General features: G+C 39.2%; 1 protein-coding gene and 1 pseudogene across 6 annotated transcripts in view; one reads left to right on the top strand and one right to left on the bottom strand.

Annotated features, from left to right (window-relative positions):
• The window catches only part of LEKR1 (leucine, glutamate and lysine rich 1), a 276,455-nt gene extending 267,240 nt beyond the window's left edge, over positions 1-9,215 (top strand). For all 6 annotated transcript variants that reach the window (XM_060011239.1, XM_060011240.1, XM_060011238.1 and 3 more), the window contains one exon: positions 8,449-9,215. In XM_060011239.1, coding sequence (XP_059867222.1) covers positions 8,449-8,862 — 414 coding nt within the window. In that variant the 3' untranslated portion in view covers positions 8,863-9,215. The remainder of the gene's footprint in view (positions 1-8,448) is intronic.
• A 1,223-nt stretch (positions 9,216-10,438) lies between these two features.
• Positions 10,439-15,668, bottom strand: LOC132424978 (large ribosomal subunit protein uL29-like; annotated as a pseudogene).
• Between the last annotated feature and the right edge of the window lie 2,345 nt (positions 15,669-18,013).

Here is an 18,013-nt window from a genome sequence, read left to right as displayed (position 1 = left end):
AATTTAAAATAATGGAAAGGAGTAAATTATAAAGAGGACCTGATAGAGAGAGCAGCAGAGGAAAGGATAAAGGACAAGAGTATAGAAGAAGAACCAGGAAAGTTATAAGTAAAGCAAATAAACAACAGAATACGAAGCTTAATGAGATATTTTTTAAGATTATGAGAAATTTAGAAATTAAGACAAAGCAGATTCTAGCTTAAATTTCAGTAACAGGTGCCTGACACACTTCTGTTTATTCTTCAAGTCTGAACAAAAGGAGAGCTCCTCCATGAACCCACAGAATCCCAGAGGCAAGCTTGGGTATACATCTGTGTGCCTAATGTGGCTGTTTTTGTTTTTTTTAATCTTACTTTTTTATTGAAGTAGAGTTGATTTACAATGTTGTGTTAGTTTCTGGTGTACAGCAAAGTGATTCAGTTTTATATATATATATACATATATATATGTATATATATATAATATACATATATATCCTTTTTCATTATAGGTCTAATGCAGTTGTTTATGCACTCATTTAACATGTAAATAGTTGTTTTCTTGTTTTTGTGGTACACGGGCCTCTCACTGTTGTGGCCTCTCCCATTGCGGAGCACAGGCTCCGGACGCGTAGGCTCAGCGGCCATGGCTCACGGGCCCAGCCGCTCCGCGACATGTGGGATCTTCCCGGACCAGGGCACGAACCCGTGTCCCTTGCATCGGCAGGCGGACTCTCAACCACTGCACCACCAGGGAAGCCCCAATAGTTGTTTTTTAATAGATGCTAAGATGAAGTATTAATTTGGGTAAAGGCATACTTTCTGAGGGAGAGGACTCTCTGAAGAGATAATATTCAAACAGACCTGAAGTGAGGAAAAGAACATTCCAGGCAGAGCAAACAGGAAGTGTAAAGGCCCTGTGGCTAGGAACATCCTGGGAACCTTCAAGAAACCACAAGGAAGTCAGCAAGCATTGCTGGTGCTTAGTAAGCAAGGAGGATGTGGTAGAAAGCAAGGTTGGAGGGGCCAATTCATGTGGAGTCTTTGAAGCAGTAAAGACTTTGGATTTTTTTCTAAGTGTGATGAAAAGCTACCTGGGAATTTTGAACAAGTGAGTGACATGATCTGACTTATTTTTAGAGAATAACTCTGACTGCTTTGTGGAAAATAGGTTGCAAGGTGGCAGGGAGAGGCAAAAATGAAAGCAGAAAGACCTATTACAAGGTCCTTGAAAAGGTCTAGAAAAGCATTGATGGTCATCGTGGTAGAGGAGGTGACAAGTGGCCAGATTTGGTATATATTTCCTAGATGGAGGCAACAGAAGTTGGAGATGGGTTGGATGATATGAAAGACTAAGAAGGGTCAAGGATAACTCCAGAGTTTGGAATCTCAACAACTGAGAGTGAAAGTGCCATTTACTGAGATGGGAAACACTGGTCAAGGAATACAACTGGGGAGGAATGTCAAGAATTTGATTTGGGACATGTTAACCTTAATATGTATGTTAGATATCCAAACGGAGGTGTTGAATGGGCGGTATGTTCAGGGGAAGGCTGACTAGAAATGCTGATTTCGGAAACGTCCACATGTAGCTGATACTTATGCCTTGGGGCTGAATGAGATCACCCAGGGCATGAGGTAACAAAGAAGAGGGTGGAGAACTCTCCAACTCTGAGAGGCTGGGAGGAGGAGGAGACTAGGCCATGGTGACAGAGAGGGAATAGCTAGTGAGGTAGGAGGAAAAGAGGAGACTAACAAGGACTGTAAGGAAAGAAAGTGTCTAAGGAAAGGAGCATGCAACTTAGGCTCACAATCTCCTGTATAAGAACTTTGATTTCAGATAGGTTTTGGAATTCAACTTTGAATTTTAGAAAGTTAACAAAATGCACATGCCCCTGGAGATCTAGAGTAGCCTCTTCCATGCAGTGACATTAATATTTCTGCAGTGAAACACAGGAATGGCCCCATGAGTGAAATAACAAGACTATCAGTCCAGTCAGATTTTATTACCAAATGTTACAAGTTAGACACATTTTTCTTTACTGAGCTTTTTGTATGTCAGAATTGTGGCTAATGCAGTGTAGATGTGTATTTGCTTTCTTTCTTTACAACAGCTGTTTTTGCTGTTTCTGTTGGTTCACCTGACCATCTCTTGGCATCCTGGATCTGTTTTTGTTTAAAAAACAAAAAAGGAAGTATATATGTTTCTCTATAGGATCACATACATAGAGAAATGTCAGGAAAAAGTGAAGGGAGAATTTTCCCCAAACTATTTACAGTGGTCACCACCGGGGGATAAGAAGAGATGGGCAGAGGTTTCACTTCTTATAGCTTTTTAAAATTGGGGGGATTATGGATGACTTTTAAATTTTTTGGTGTTCTGAATATTTTCCAAATGTAAAGCCTATTTTTTAAAAAAACCTATTTATTTAGGAAACTTTACTAATACATCTGGTAAGGATGGGTCTAATTAAAATTTAGGAATACATACATTTGAAAACATAAATAGCTTTTCTGCAAGAGGGATTTGCCTAGTTTTAAGATATGCATTTACTGTATTTCTGTATTTATTTGATATAGAGAAAATGCTACACATTTCTCTGGTAACTCCATTTATGAGAAACCAAAGTTAGTAAATTAAAAAATGAGTAGCTCTCAATTTGGGCCTGAGTAAAGAGAACATCTGAGTCTTTTCCAAAGAGTAAAGGGGTAAATGGGAGGTGCTCTAACTTCTGGCTCCACAGGGAACAGGAGAGGACGGGGTGTAGGTGCGGAGGGGCTGTTCCTAGGGTTGGTTGGCAGGGGTAGAGGGCTCAGATTGAGGATCTCCAGTCGTGGAGAGGCAGATCTAGGCAAGACTGTCTTCCACGTATTGGAGAGTCAGCCCTGATGCAGAGTATGGATGACAGAAATTTGACAGAATGAGGAAAAAATACAGAGAAATTGTTTTTTGTTGTAGTTAATGAATACTAATTAAGTCTCAATTAAAGTTGGCTTACTGACTTAGAAAGTAAATTCTGAACACTGTGTCTTCATGGGCTCTTCCTCTCCATCCTGAAAATCCGCTCTTGAAGCCTATCAGTCCAAGGGAGTATTGCCCTCTGTTTCTACTTCTGGTTTGAAGTCTGCCATAGTTACTTCACAGTGTACATTATGTTTGCAAGCACAGAAATACAATTTTAAGAACAACCTGTCTGACATCCGTTTTGCTTCTTTCCTGGAAATTTATTCAGATTCTCCTTCATGCCTTTCCAAACGGCCATTTCCACTGTTTTTCTGCAGTGTTTGGGGCTGATCAGATTCGTTGAACAGAAGCCTTAAATGGAAGTTTGGGCACATCCTTTGCTAACTCCTACTCATCTTTCTGGTTTCCACACCTTTTCCACAGTCTCCTTTCGCCTCAGCTCCCCACCCAGTTGGCCAGCCTAGGATAGATCTAGTTTGGGTTGGTGGAAACTGTAATCTGATCAACGCATGACTGGTTCACACCTAACTGGGTGTAATAAAGCATGAACAAAGGCACCCATCTGTGCTTCTTTTTCACTGAGGACTTGCCTTCCTGGCATGTTCCCCCCAGATTATGCCAAATACAGCTGATTGCCATCACAAATGGAATTCTCACCTTCAGAATGATCAAGTTACCCAGCAAAGCTTTCTCTTGCTTCTTCCACTGTTTTTGGAATTGAAACCAATCCAGCTGTCTCTAAGGATAAAAATGAAAACAAACATAAAAATAAACCACTCTTACATAGCAAAGAGTGGGGAAAATTGGCCATTTTTTAATATTAGAAATTTCAAACAGATGGTGAGCTAATTTATATTTTCATTTTGAAATTTACTTTCCCAGTGGGAATGCAATTAAGCCATATTTTAAGTCCATTCAAAGTGGCCTTCATCTGAAAATGTTGTAGACATATCTATAGATAATGCTCTCAACCAATTGGCAGAGATTAAGGACCCAGGAATGCTAGCTCCCCCTCTCCTAGACCACCCTAACCAAGGGGCCCTCGGAATAGGAACCTCCTCCATGAAAACTGGCCTCCTGTCCTCCCTGCCTCCCATCCTGCACCACTCAGGGCTACTTTCTACTGAGCTGGCAAAGCAATCTTCCTTTGTTGCAGATTTGACAATGCCAGCCCCCTGCTTGAAATAAACCTTTCAATGACTCCATGTGGCCCTCAGAATTAAGTTAAAACTCTAATATTTGCAGGTTGTCAAAGTCGTCCTTGATCTGATCCTGCTTATTCCTGCCTGCCTCAGTCCTGGTCTCTCCTCCCGTTCTGCACTCTGCCCTTGAGTCACACTAAGCCATGTGTCATCCCGAGATGTGACTCTCCCTCTCTCACTGCCAGGAATTTGTACTCACTGCCCCTCTTCACCTGACTCATGCCTCCCTTTCCATTTTGACTTACAGTCTAGTTGCAATCCAGTGATAACACTATTTTACCATGCTAAAATATGGCCAAGATACTTTTACCTAAAACATTTAGAAGGCTATAGCTTCACTGATTATACTCATGTTTGCCCATGATTTTCAGTCTTACTGAACATATTCCATCTTAGACATTTTCCTGTGTTGTTCAGTGAAAACACGTATTAAAATTCTGCAGCAACACAACCTTACAAAAAGATCAACAACCCCAAAAGACAAACATTTTGCCTAAATTGCTGAAAGCGATCTAACCATGAGTGAATGATTCTTTTCCACATATGATGGAATTTTCCACTAATGTGTCTCCTTGACTCTGGCCACATCCACGTGTGCTCTTGTCATGCCTTGTCACACACACTCCACCTCTGAAATAGCAGTCCCCTAAACTGGATGTGTTCTATTTCCATTTGTTTATTCCATGATTGAATAAATTCTAACATCTGAACTACATGTTGTACAAAACTGAGTTATAATCCAGATTTTAAAGGAGGAAGTAATGGTGGCAAAGGATATACAGATATTGTAAGACTCATCTGAGATTTCATAGTGTTTATGACAAAGATAAAAATAGAAGTTCTATCTTTGGATCCTGTTCTCAGTTTAGAGGTTCTCCTGGTTTGGGGAATAAGAGAAAAGAGAGAATTTGTCCTTTGTTCTGGAAACTAATAGCCTTGAAGAAGGATGAGTTCCAGAGCAGTGGGCCCCAGACTAAGATGGTCAGCAGCTCTTCCAAAATTCAATCTGGAGTTGACAGGTAGAATGGGTGCTCCCACTGTACTTGTTATGGGGACATCTTTGGGTTCGCTCCACCTTTCCATTTCCTCCTTCAGTGTAGTGTCACTTGCCCAAAATAACTTTTAAATGACTTGCTTTATGGATGTTTTCCATAGAGCACTACTCCTTTCCTTTGAGACTTGAATTTATTTATTTATTTATTTATGGCTGCGTTGGGTCTTCGTTGCTGCGCGCGGGCTTTCTCTAGTTGCGGTGAGCAGGGGCTAGCTACTCTTTGTTGCGGTGCGAGTACTTCTCATTGCGGTAGCTTCTCTTGTTGCAGAGCATGGGTTCTAGGCACGTGAGCTCAGTAGTTGTGGCTCATGGGCTCTAGAGCACAGGCTCAGTAGTTGTGGCACACGGGCTGAGTTGCTCCGTGACATGGGGGATCTTCCTGGACTAGGGTTCAAACCCGTGTCCCCTGCATTGGCAGGCAGATTCTTAACCACTGGGCCACCAGGGAAGTCCCTGAATTTAATTTTAGTAAATGGATTGAATTTTATTTTTCTTTTAATGAGAGCCGTTGTCATCACATCACCCATCATTTTATCCTTCCATATTTGTGTATCTTTTATTCATGTCACCCATTTATTGACCGCATTGTTAACTTCTATAATTTTTTTCTTTTATATATTTACATAAAGTTAACTCTTTCCCATGGCTTTCTTTGTTTGTTTGTTTGTTTGTTTTTTGCGTTATGCGGGCCTCTCACTGTTATGGCCTCTCCTACTGCGGAGCACAGTCTCCAGACGTGCAGGCTCAGCGGCCATGGCTCATGGGCCCAGCCGCTCCGCGGCATGTGGGATCTTCCCGGACCGGGGCACGAACCCGTGTCCCCTGCATCAGCAGGCGGACTCTCGACCACTGCACCACCAGGGAAGCCCTCCCATGACTTTCTTAATCAAGAGAGTTTTTATACTAACTTATTTAAAGCCCTGTAAATCTAATCACTTAATACATTTTGCCTGTTTACTAGTGGGGAACAAAATGCATTGATGCTTTTTCCTTTTAAAAGAAAGTTTAGTTTAAGTTTAGAAAAGTTGGGCAAAACCAGATGTGATGTCTTACTGTTTTTTATTGCTTCAGTGTTCTGGAACAAAATGGCCCCTGCATGCTTGATATAATTAGACAATTAATTTAGGCCTACGCAGCTTGGAGCCAGGCTCTGGAGGCAGGCAGGGGCCCCACCATTTCAAAGCTGGGTTACTCTCAGCAAGTTACATACCAGTGTGATCTTCAGTGTCTTTCTTTGTCAAATATAATTGTTGGGAGCAAGAAATGAGATGACACCTAACAAGGCACTTTATTAACCTCTTCTCTAGCCCTCCCTCTCCTGCCTTTTTAACAAGTATTTCAGGAAGAGTTAATGAGAACCAGATGATAAAGCCACAAACACCATCCTTGGTCTCCTGTTCCTCTAAAATAATAATGATAATAACAACTGGAAGCAAGTAATTAATCCCCATGATTTGAAAAAAAATGTGAATGTATGGCTCATATGTCTATTACTAATATATGTAAATGATGAGGCTTTGTTTGACCCAGACATGCCACTGATTTTATAGAATATTAGTGTGCAACGGTTAATCTGAAATTGCTCCATATTCTGCAACTTTAATTACCAAATTTGGAATCGGATGGAGTTCTGACCGTAATCACAAGAAACTCAAATACAGGAAGATGCTACTTTCCCTGATGCTTTGTTATTTAGTTCCACTGACAGCAGATTAGTCAGTAAGCCCTTAGGAGGATGCTTTCCACTGAGCCTCAGACTTGGGAATGCCTTGGCTGTTTTTACAAACAAGCTAACCTGATGGAAAGTCATTTTCAGCTGAAGAATCCTACAGCACAGTCACTTGAATTGTGTTTACTTATTTGGATACCATTTTGAAGTGTTTACTTTTCAATCTCTTTTTTGACATCCTGCAGCCATGAATGTCAGGACATTAGGGAGATCCAAGACCTAACTCTTACCACAGGGCTTGAAGTAATTTTGATGAATTCCATAGATGAAAGGTGGCTATCATTCTTCAACTAGAAATGTAGAGTCTCATCATTTGAAGAAGTTGCAATGATCTCTAGTCTAGTCAAACGCTTGAAGCTTAAATTTGCTCCAAAACCTCCCAGTCAAGTGAGATTCAACCCTTCAGAGTATCCTTGGACAGCTCTAGCTATTAAAAAATTCTTCCTTCTCTTAAACCTCATAGCTTCCACCGTTGGCTCCAACCAATGTTGGGGACATAAAAAGCAGCTCTGCTCAAACTTATGATGCTGCAAACTTCTTGAGGGCAGGAACTGTATCCACTACAGCTTCTAGTAACTTGATACATGATTGTTGAGTGGAGTTCAAAGCAGATTTTGTTCTTTATTTCAATATATATCTTACAAAAGAGCAGATCATCAGTATATTTAAGTTCTACTGAGAAAGCATCACATAAAATTACTGATTTTATTATCTAAATGCTAGAGCTGATATATTTTATTCTTTCAATTTTATAATTCGAGCAATTTTTATCTGTCACATACTGCAGTTTCCCTTCATTATAAAATAACATATTTGGGACTTCCCTGGTGGCACAGTGGTTAAGAATCCGCTTGCCAATGCAGGAGACACGGGTTCGAGCCCTGGCCTGGGAAGATCCTACATGCCGCAGAGCAACTAAGGCCGTGTGCCACAATTACTGAGCCTGTGCTCTAGAGCCTGCGAGCCACAACTACTGAGCCCGCGTGCTGCAACTACTGAAGCCCGTGCGCCTAGAACCCATGCTCCGCAAGCCCCCGCTTGCCAAAACTAGAGAAAGCCCGTGCACAGCAATGAAGACCCAACACAGACAAAAAAAATTAATAAATTAATAAATAAATGTGTTTAAAATAAATAAATAAATAAAATAACATACTTAATTGCACTACAGATATTAACTACAGACGTCACACGTGCAGGACAGACTGTCTCAGGCCCAGAGGAGTTGAAACCCCACTGAAGTAGGCATTGGACATTCTGGGTTCTAGCACCAACTCCACCACTATCATCTGAGTGACGCTGACTCTTGGTTCCTCTTCTGCAAACTGTGAGGGTTGAACCAAATGTTCTCTTAAAGTTCTTTCCAGCTTTACAGGTCATTTGCATTTTTGACTTATTTGTCCCTGTCAAAGAACATAGACCTCTGATTTCCAGTTCAGTTCTCAATTTATATTGCCAGTAACTATCCATATGTACACCGTTTAAAGCTAGGGCTGCTTTTTCTTTCCTTTTTTTCATTGCAGAACACTTTTCTTCAGGAAACAGTGCGTAGAGAGTGTGAAGAACGCTTTGAACTGACGGAGGCTTTGAGTCAAGCCAGAGAACAGCTCCTGGAGCTCAGGAAGCTCGGCGGGCGGTCACCCCTATCACCATGCTCCCTCAGCCAGGGCAGCCTAACCTCCTCTGTTGCAGCTAGCAGCAGTCAGGGAGAGAAGAGGCTCGCAAGACTGAACTCCGAAATGAGAATCAAAATCCCCAGCCTGCACGGAGTGTCGAAACCCACCGCTTCCCCAGCCTCAACTCAGCCCAGCAGGGTCAGCAGCTCAGGTTTGCCCACCCTCCCCCAGCCACACCCTCCCCGGGGTCGAACGTCTTCAGTCAGTGAGACCCGGCAGAGACTGGCTGTCATTCTGCAGAGGAGACTGAGTCAGCAGTGATGGAGCCAAAGTCAGGAGCAGCTCCACACAGCATGCCTGTCTTTCCCAGAGTCCAGAAACTCACTGTACAAGGATGAAAAGGATCAAATTACTACCACAGATTAAGAATGCATACTTACAGATATTTTTAACAAGACAGTTGGAAAAGCTAAAGAATTGTGAAACCACATTTTCCAAGAGGCCTTTGAAACTGCAACAGATAATGAAGTTGTTGGTATTCCAGAGGGCCAATTTCTATATTTATGTATTGTGTGTTTCGATGTGCTCTATGAATATGCCCTTTTAGAGATCATAGGTAAAATTTTTCACCCATAGCATCTTTTTTACTTTTTTGCACTATTACAAGCAGATCTACTTCCACAAAATAATAATAATAGATTTTATTGGTTTTGTTGGTGTTTGTTCATTTGTTTGTTGAACTGAATAGGTTAAATAGATGTAATTAGTATTCCAAATAGAAAATGAAAGGACTTAATCCTTAATTTGATAATTTTCAAAATGCTCATTCAAATATTCACAAAGTTCTTCACAATCAAAACTTTCTCTTTTTCACCTCACAATCTAACTGGTTAATCTAATTTCTTTTTAAGTGTGGTCAGAAGTAATGATAGGTAATCTTTAGGAAGACAGTTTGGGAACCTCTAGAAAAAGGGACAGAAACTCCAATTCAAGAAAAAAGTGGTTTATTTCTCAAACTATAGAGATTATTTTCGATAACAAGGAGGCTGGCCATGAAAATATTACTTGGTAGAGATTTTCTGCATTGAATGCTTTTTGGTATTCCAGGTCAGATTTTGTTTTAACTAGTATTCTGGAGCCATTGTGTAGAGAACTAATTCAAGACACTTTAGTAGATGCACGTAGTGCTAATTTGGGATTCAAATTGTATTACCCCTGAAAATGGGCATCTTGTTAACATGTTTTCTATTTTCAGAGTGAAAAATTAAAACCAGAAACCAGACCAGCTATTTTACGTAATCTTAAAGCTTCAGGCTCCTCCCGTTTCTTAAAACACAACTCTTTACCTTACGCTAGTATTTATTTATCATTTTATCCATCTGATAATAGTGTATTTCTCTTCCATGACTGATTTTACTCAAATCCTTCATCTGACTGCATCATAGATATCCAGGCTTCTTACTCCCAGATTAGAACGATACTAACATGTGTGAAATATGGCACATAAAACTCTCTGCTATTGGCCACCATATAGATGAGAGAATCCAAAGGTACTCGGAATCCCTTCCATGTGCAAAAAAAGTAAAGTTACTAATCAAAATCAAGTTTATATCCAATCTTTCAAAGGATTGATCTAATCTAGGGTGTTTTAACCTCAAACAATTCCACATTAGCGCCACTAACTTCCCCGACTAGTTTAAGTGAGCACATCGTGTATAAAGTCTTAACAATGCCTTGCTTTTGTTTTACAGAGATTGGCGTACTTATAATGGGTTTGACAGGAGAACATAACGTCATCTAATGGTGGTGCTGGAGTGGATCTTAGAGGCCAACCCCAACAATCTCTCTCTTTTTTTTTTTTTGCCAGTTTGTTCGTGTTTTATTGACGCCTGGATGCTCAGGCCTTGATCGCGCGCTTCCATGGTGGGTGTGGCTCCTTCCGCAGCTGCCTCTTGGCCTTCAGGTTCCCTTCGGGTTTGTTCAGCCAGCGTCACATGGCACAGTTCCAGGGGTCTATACTTCTCGCCCTTATATAATTTCCTGAGGTTCTCCTGGTTGATGACGGTGAGAACATGGGCAATGGATTTGCTAACACCTCGGACCTTGGAGAGTTTAGAAGCCGCGCCTCTTGTCACTTTAGCGACGCGCTGCTGAGACAGCGCCACCTTCAGGTCCTCCAGTTGTTTCAGCAGCTCCTCCTTGCCTCCAAGGTCTCAGGCCTTAATCTTGGCCATGGCTGTACAAGCGGCCTCGGCCGGCTTTTTAGAGGGCAAGAGAAACAGTCTCTTTACAAATAAGGAATAGATGCTCAAAGAAGTCTAACTTGGCTAAGGTGGGACAGCTAGTTAGTAACTGAGCTAGAACCAGAACCACTACTACCCGAACCCAACCTTTCCACCTCACTTTTCTGCTTACCAGAGAGTCCCAAACCTCCATCATGACTTTTGTCAGAAGCACCTACAGTGTGGTTACCTAATATTTTCTTTAAATGCACTCAATTTTTAAACTTAAATTTGTATAAAAAGGAAGCTTGACCCGAGGAGGAATAATTATAAAGTAATGAGTTTAATATACTTTAAGATAAATATGTATCTATTAAAATACAAAATGTTGTTAACATACCCCCTAAAATTATCTTGTATAATGCCAGCAGTACTCATGCCACACTCTGGAGACTACTCCACCAGACCTCAGTGTTTTTGATCTGGTGTTTGCATGTTCAGATTACAAATACTCATAAGGTGGATGGCAAAAGCTAGTGGAAAGTCTAGTAAAAGCACAGGAGAATATTTTGGGCAACAGTCTTTGTTGTCATATTATACGTGCTTTTCCACAGTCTTGCAATTTCAGTTCTCTCTTCAGGAACCATGGGGCTACATTTTTTCTAAATTATGAACATATTTAAATTTGTAAAGAACGTCACCCATAAGCTTTTCAAAAGTGACATACAGACCATCCATTGCAAAACCTGGTTTCTCAGTTTGTTGTTACACTCTTCCTTTACAATGAGTAATTTGGTAAATAGGCACTCTGAGAATAGAATCATGATCTGCAGTCAGGCTGTATTATATTCCACACGTATGTCAGAGAGGTAATTCCATGGATAAACATAGAGACAATATTTACATTTATTTCAACCTAGACCATCTGAAGCAGTCTAGGTTGTGTGTTTATATCTTTTGAAGAAAGACACTTAGAAAAGAGAATAGCATTAGAGTACGTAACCTGAGGGTTAAGAACACATTCAAACTTTCCTTGATTTTTGCACTGATTAACTCCTGACATGAAAGAGTATCAGGAATGTTAAGAAACCAGTGACTATTATGGCAAAATAGGGCTCTCAAATGCATATAATGGATATTAAGTCTAATAGTTTTAATTTCCCTATAAGACATACATTTTCCATGACTTCAGTGGAAGAATTTATAGGTGTCAAAAGAAAAGAATAGCATAGAAAATATTCCTTAGGAAATTATAATACTGTTTGTTTCTTTTCTTAAACTTAGATTGGTAGACAAAGATGGGGGAATTTTTCTGTAGTTAACAGATTTCTCAAGCACTATTTTATAAAAGTTTATTGAATTAAATGACTATAGTTAGTCAGAACTACTTAAAAGTTATATTTTCTGGCAATAGAATTGACTGGAAGAGAAATTAATATTGAAAATTATGTTAGCTAAGATCTTTTAATGTTCTATTGGTCTAAAAGTTTTTGTAATATTACAGATTATAGCCAATTTCTTTTTGATTATGCAACAAGTTTTCTCAAGCTTTATCTTTTAAAGTTCTTATGATGATTATAATATTGCACTTATAGATCAACCTAGTACCCTAAAAGGGTTAATTCTCTGTAGCTGAAAATTCCGAACCATCATGTTGAGTCTTACTGAGCACGGGAAATCAATTTGGTGTGTGTCCAAAGTTCACAAATCCCACAGTAATTATGGATTTTTTTACTTTCATGTTTTAAGATAATAATTAGTGTATACTGTAACTTGCGCAGGGCACCTTTAATGATCCCAAACCATGATAGACAATAATGGAAGCATTCCTAAGGCAGTGTCTGTGGTATCTTAAGGAAGAAATTCTACTTTTTCTTTTGAAAATATTAACCCTGTGTAATAATAAATTGTAAGGCCAGTGTAATTGTGTTGCATCTTTAGAATCTGAAATATAAATTATATCATCTTTGTATATTCTGAATTAACAGATAAAAAATTTTAACAGTAGTTGAATCTGAAACACACTTATCCTATGGCAATATTTACCATGATCCAGAAAATTGGAAGTTTTCTCTCTGCTCTAGCATTTATATAGTATAAAGCTTTATATCCATTAAGTGAGTAAAAAATGTACTAAAAACCCCTTACCGGCATAATATAGCCTTAATACTTAGGCTATATTATATATTCACTCATTTCTTCAACAGGTATGGAGAATTGAAAAAGCACTGTGAAAGTTACAACAATAATTAAGATGTACTACAGATGCCCAAGAATTGTATAACAGAGGGCAGTGAGGAAGTGTATGCAGAGATTATAATATAGGGCAGCAGGTGTTGGGAAGAGAATCAAAAACAAGGTGTTATATGAGTTCAACTTTTTGATGGAAGAATCAGGGAACACTTTAAGCAAGAATTGGAATTTACGATAGGTTTTGAAGAATGGAGGAGGGTTTTATAGAAGAAGGTATACCAGGTAGAGGACATGTATAAACAGAGTCATAGATATGTAGAAAATACTTGCTGAAGGGAAGTAGTGGGAACCTGAAAAAGGTAGGTTGACCCCAGAGCTTGGAGGTGTTGAAGAAGAGCCCATAGCAGGATTTTGACTTAGAAGTGGCATGCACTTTGTTGAAATTTGGGAACATAGCTCTGGCAGGGCTGTATTAGAATAATTATAGAGTGAAAAGGCTGGAGGTGGAACACCAATCGGTATATTTGTAAAGTAGTCCAAACAAGAGTTAATGAAATTCTGAATAAAGATGCTGATAATGGGAATAAACAGGAAGCAGCTGACTCAAAGTCTATTCAGAGAAGGGAAAGAATTTGTTCCCTGTTAAATGCACTTTGAAACCATTACCAGCCATTGCCACTTAGCAGGGGTGCAATGTATGAAATTCGTTCCAATTAAAGGATCACCCTTTATTTAAGAATATTACAGCTTCTCTGAAAATGTGAAATCATAAGAACTACTTTTTCATTTGGGCAACAGATAACTAACCCACAGATTCAGTATTCATAAGAATTCTCCTTAAAGCAAACTACAAATCTGAATAGTGTTCTAAGAATTATGAGAGAAGAATGTGGAAATGGACATTAAAAATAGCTATCATCTTGGCTCAAAGAATGCAAAGCACAACTCAGTGGTGAGCTTTGGGAGTGATACAATGCAATAAACTTCTTTCCGATTTTTGCTTACCATTTATGAGGGAAAATACAGAAGATAGCAGCCAAAATAAAAATAAAGATTATCTTAAAGTCCTTAAATTTTATAGTTCTGAAGGGACCTGACACATCCTCTGGTCCAGACCTGTAATTTTACAGAAGGAGATAATAGGTCCCTTAAATGTTGAATAATTTTCCATTCTTACAGTTGCTTAACAGCTGACTTGACAAGAGAGCCTTGGCCTCCAACTCTTGGCCACACATCTCATTTCTACACTGGAAGAACAGTATCAGTGCTCTAAATTTTTGCTACTCAAAGTGCTTCAGCAGGATCAGTGTCTCCTGGGAGCTTGTTAGAAATGCAGAATATCAGGGCTCGCACCCAAACCTGCTGCATGAAATCAGATTTTAATGAGACCCTCAGGTGGTTCATATACATGTTAAAGTATGAGAATCACTGCTCACAGTGGTGCCGTTGCCCCTGGCGTATTCCACCTCTAAGAGCTGTGTGTTAGTGTTAGATGGAAATTGCCTCGCCACACTCGGTTCCCTTATGCCTAATCTGAGACCACCGCCACCACATCGTGTGGACCCATTCAACATCTCAGCTTCCAGTGCACTCAATTCTACTTCTTTGCCTATTGACTGTGAATCTGTAACTCTCCAGGAAAGCTAGTGAATTAAAGGAAATCAATATTCAACCAATATTCATAAATAGCTTATATCATCACCCAAATTTCTGAGCCTGAAAAGAACTAGAGATTTGTTATTTAAAAAAAAAAATCCAGTAGAAATACTTTCATTTTGATCATTGGCAAGTCATTGAATAACCTTACATTTTAATCTCATAATGATATATATTTGGATATCTGATTCCCAAAAGAAAATTCGACAATACTGGTTTTCTTTTGAGGCTTGTGAAACAGAATACTTAGATAAGTTCTTAGAATTATGAAGGAAATGTTAGAGTATCATTATTCCCCCTGAAAGTAGTTCTCAGTCACTTAAATATAAAACAGTAACTTGCAGTATTACACCAAGATCAGTTTATTTTAAAGGTAGAACTGAATGGGTATTTGATTCAGATTCTCAATTTCAAAATCTGTATTTAACACAGTAAGGCACTATGCTCACTTGTCTGTGAGCATTAAGTCAGCTCATCTCATTATACCACAGGGTGGCCATATTCTCTAATCTTTTTGAATCCAGAAAATAGTGAAAGGGATTGAATTCATTTGCCAGTAAAAAGTTTTGAATACTCTTTATTAACATACTTACTGCTGTTATTTAACTTGTATGGTTATTTGTTATTACTATTAATTCTCATAAATAATAATAATTCAAACCCAAGAATTAGACAGACATATAATTTAGAACGTTGAAGCACTTTTAAGTAGAGGCTTTCATATGACTTAACATTGGAAATATATTTGTTTTCTGAAAAATACGAACATCTGGCTTTGCATCGGGCACCATGGAAAGATACATCCACCTTGCTCTCAAGTGAGCTTGATGTGGTCTAACACATTAATCTAAAGAGACACCTTCTGCCTTCTGCCTTCTTAAAGTGAATGAGTTCTACAGTTGTAATTTCCTATCTGGAACCTTAAATTTCTAGGGAATAAAGGTTACTGTCAAGATTCAAGTGACTACTTCTTTCGTTTAAAGCAGAATTTCTTAAAACCCAGGGCAGCCAAGTTTCCATTTTCTATTACTAGACTTTTTTTTTTTTTTTAAGATGTTGGGGGTAGGAGTTTATTAATTAATTTATTTATTTTTGCTGTGTTGGGTCTTCGTTTCTGTGCGAGGGCTTTCTCTAGTTGTGGCAGGCAGGGGCGACTCTGCATCGCGGTGCACAGGCCTCTCACTATCGCGGCCTCTCTTGTTGCAGAGCACAGGCTCCAGATGCGCAGGCTCAGTAGTTGTGGCTCACGGGCCTAGTTGCTCTGCGGCATGTGGGATCCTCCCAGACCAGGGCTCGAACCCGTGCCCCTGCATTAGCAGGCAGATTCTCAACCACTGCGCCACCAGGGAAGCCCTATTACTAGACTTTTTAAATGGTTGACGTTTAAGCTGGGATCTCATGGGATCTCAAAGTTAGAATCTTTTTATTCTTCCAAGGGACACATGGTACTCAGTATAGAACTGAGGTTAGTGAGAAGAGGTGAAGTTAGGGAGAAAAGAATCCACTACCTTATTTAATAGCAGTGATTAGGTAAGGACTTAATACACATGTTCCCTCCAGAATTGTTGGTCAATATTTTTGCCAATGTACCCTGAAAAAAAAATTTTTTTAATATGTACTTCTTGCACATTTTTAGGTTGACATCTAAAACATTTCATCATAAATATAAATAGTTGCAAAGGATATTGTAATGATAACCAGTATATTATAAATATGGACATTTAAAACTAAAACTGTTACTTTAATATATTTTTATAATTGTAAACCTTTTATTGCTCTCCTATCATATTAAATTACTACAAAAGCATGTACATAACTTTACAAAGTTCTTCTGGATTGAGTTGTTACTACAGTCATTAATATACTACTATTAAAAATAACAAATATATTATAAATTTTGACAAATAAGTATAAAAGTTAAGTTTTGCTGACAATGCATTTCTTGATACCATGAATCAATATCTAATGTTTCTCTATACATTTAATGAAAAAGAAGGTAGATGTAGTCAAAAATAATTGATCTGTACATAGGATCTTACTTACTTTTTATTAGTAGGATGTAGAAAATATTAAACATTTTATGATGAAATAAGATGAGGATTTTACTGTATTATAATAAACATTTGAAACAGTATCTGGTAAAAAATTGTTTTAACTACTTCATAGAATAATAAGTGCCAAGTGGAAAGATGTCATAGAAAGTTTATCTATTATATCTCCAAAATTTTGATAGTCTAAGAAGACATTCTAATTACATTTAAAATAATTAATGACACTAACCTACACTGCTTTGCTATTTAAAGTTTCTTTTCTTTTCAGATAAGGAAGTGTCCTGGGGACAAATATCAAGAAGGCCTGAGACGCTTCCCTGGTGGTGCAGTGCTTAAGAATCTGCCTGCCAATGCAGGGAACACAGGTTCGAGCCCTGGCCCAGGAAGCTCCCACATGCCACGGAGCAACTAAGCCCGTGTGCCACAACTACTGAGCCTGCACTCTACAGCCCTTGAGCCACAACTACTGAGCCCACATGCCTAAAGCCCGTGCTCCGCAGCAAGAGAAGCCACCACAATGAGAAGCACACGCACTGCAACGAAGAGTAGCCCCCGTTTGCCTCAACTAGAGAAAGCCCGTGCATAGCAACGAAGACCCAACACAGCCAAAATAAATAATTTATTTATTTATCTTTTTTTTTTTTAAAAAAAGAAGACCTGAAAAGAGCTGCTTATATTTAAATGCATTGCAGGAAGGGGAATTTTTAACAGTCAGCCTTTCTTACTAGTGTTATTTTCGCCTTGCTTTCATAAGACTTTCATAAGACTGTCGTCCAAATGCATACTTTGACAAAGCCAAGGCATAAAAAAAAGAGACCCATCAGTCCAAAATTGTCTAATTCCCATGGCTACAATCTACTTGTATGTGAGCTCAGAAAATCCTAGCGTGGACTAAAATATCATTTCTAGCATGACACTTTATTTCAACAGGAATATTTATAAGTTAGGGAAATCCAGGAAGCTCTATGAACTTAAGATCATCAACCCCTTCAAGTACCCCTGGGGTACACATACTCCATGTTAAAGGCCACTGTTCTAACTTAGCAAGTCAAGTCAACCAGAATCTTGTTTGCATTGAAGCATTAGACCTTCTGGGCATAACTTAGTAGGGTACCTCAGGTCAGAGGGTTGGACTCCCAGACCTCAGATCCAAGACAGAGGCTGGGCTCCCCTCCCTGGGCCTGCCTCCACCCAAGAGTTCCCAATGTCAAGGAGAGGACCTGAGAGCAACCTCCTGCCTCTTCTGGTCATGAGCCCAGATCACAGAAGAGGAAATTTCTGAGTGCAGCATCAGTGGGGTCCTTGTGGTTCTCTGCAGCCATGTCCCCATGGAACTCTTAATATACCGGA

Source organism: Delphinus delphis, chromosome 4, assembly GCF_949987515.2.
Source record: "Delphinus delphis chromosome 4, mDelDel1.2, whole genome shotgun sequence".
Lineage (NCBI taxonomy): Eukaryota > Metazoa > Chordata > Mammalia > Artiodactyla > Delphinidae > Delphinus > Delphinus delphis.
Note: the sequence above shows the minus strand (reverse complement) of the source record. Positions and strands in the feature narration are given on the sequence as shown.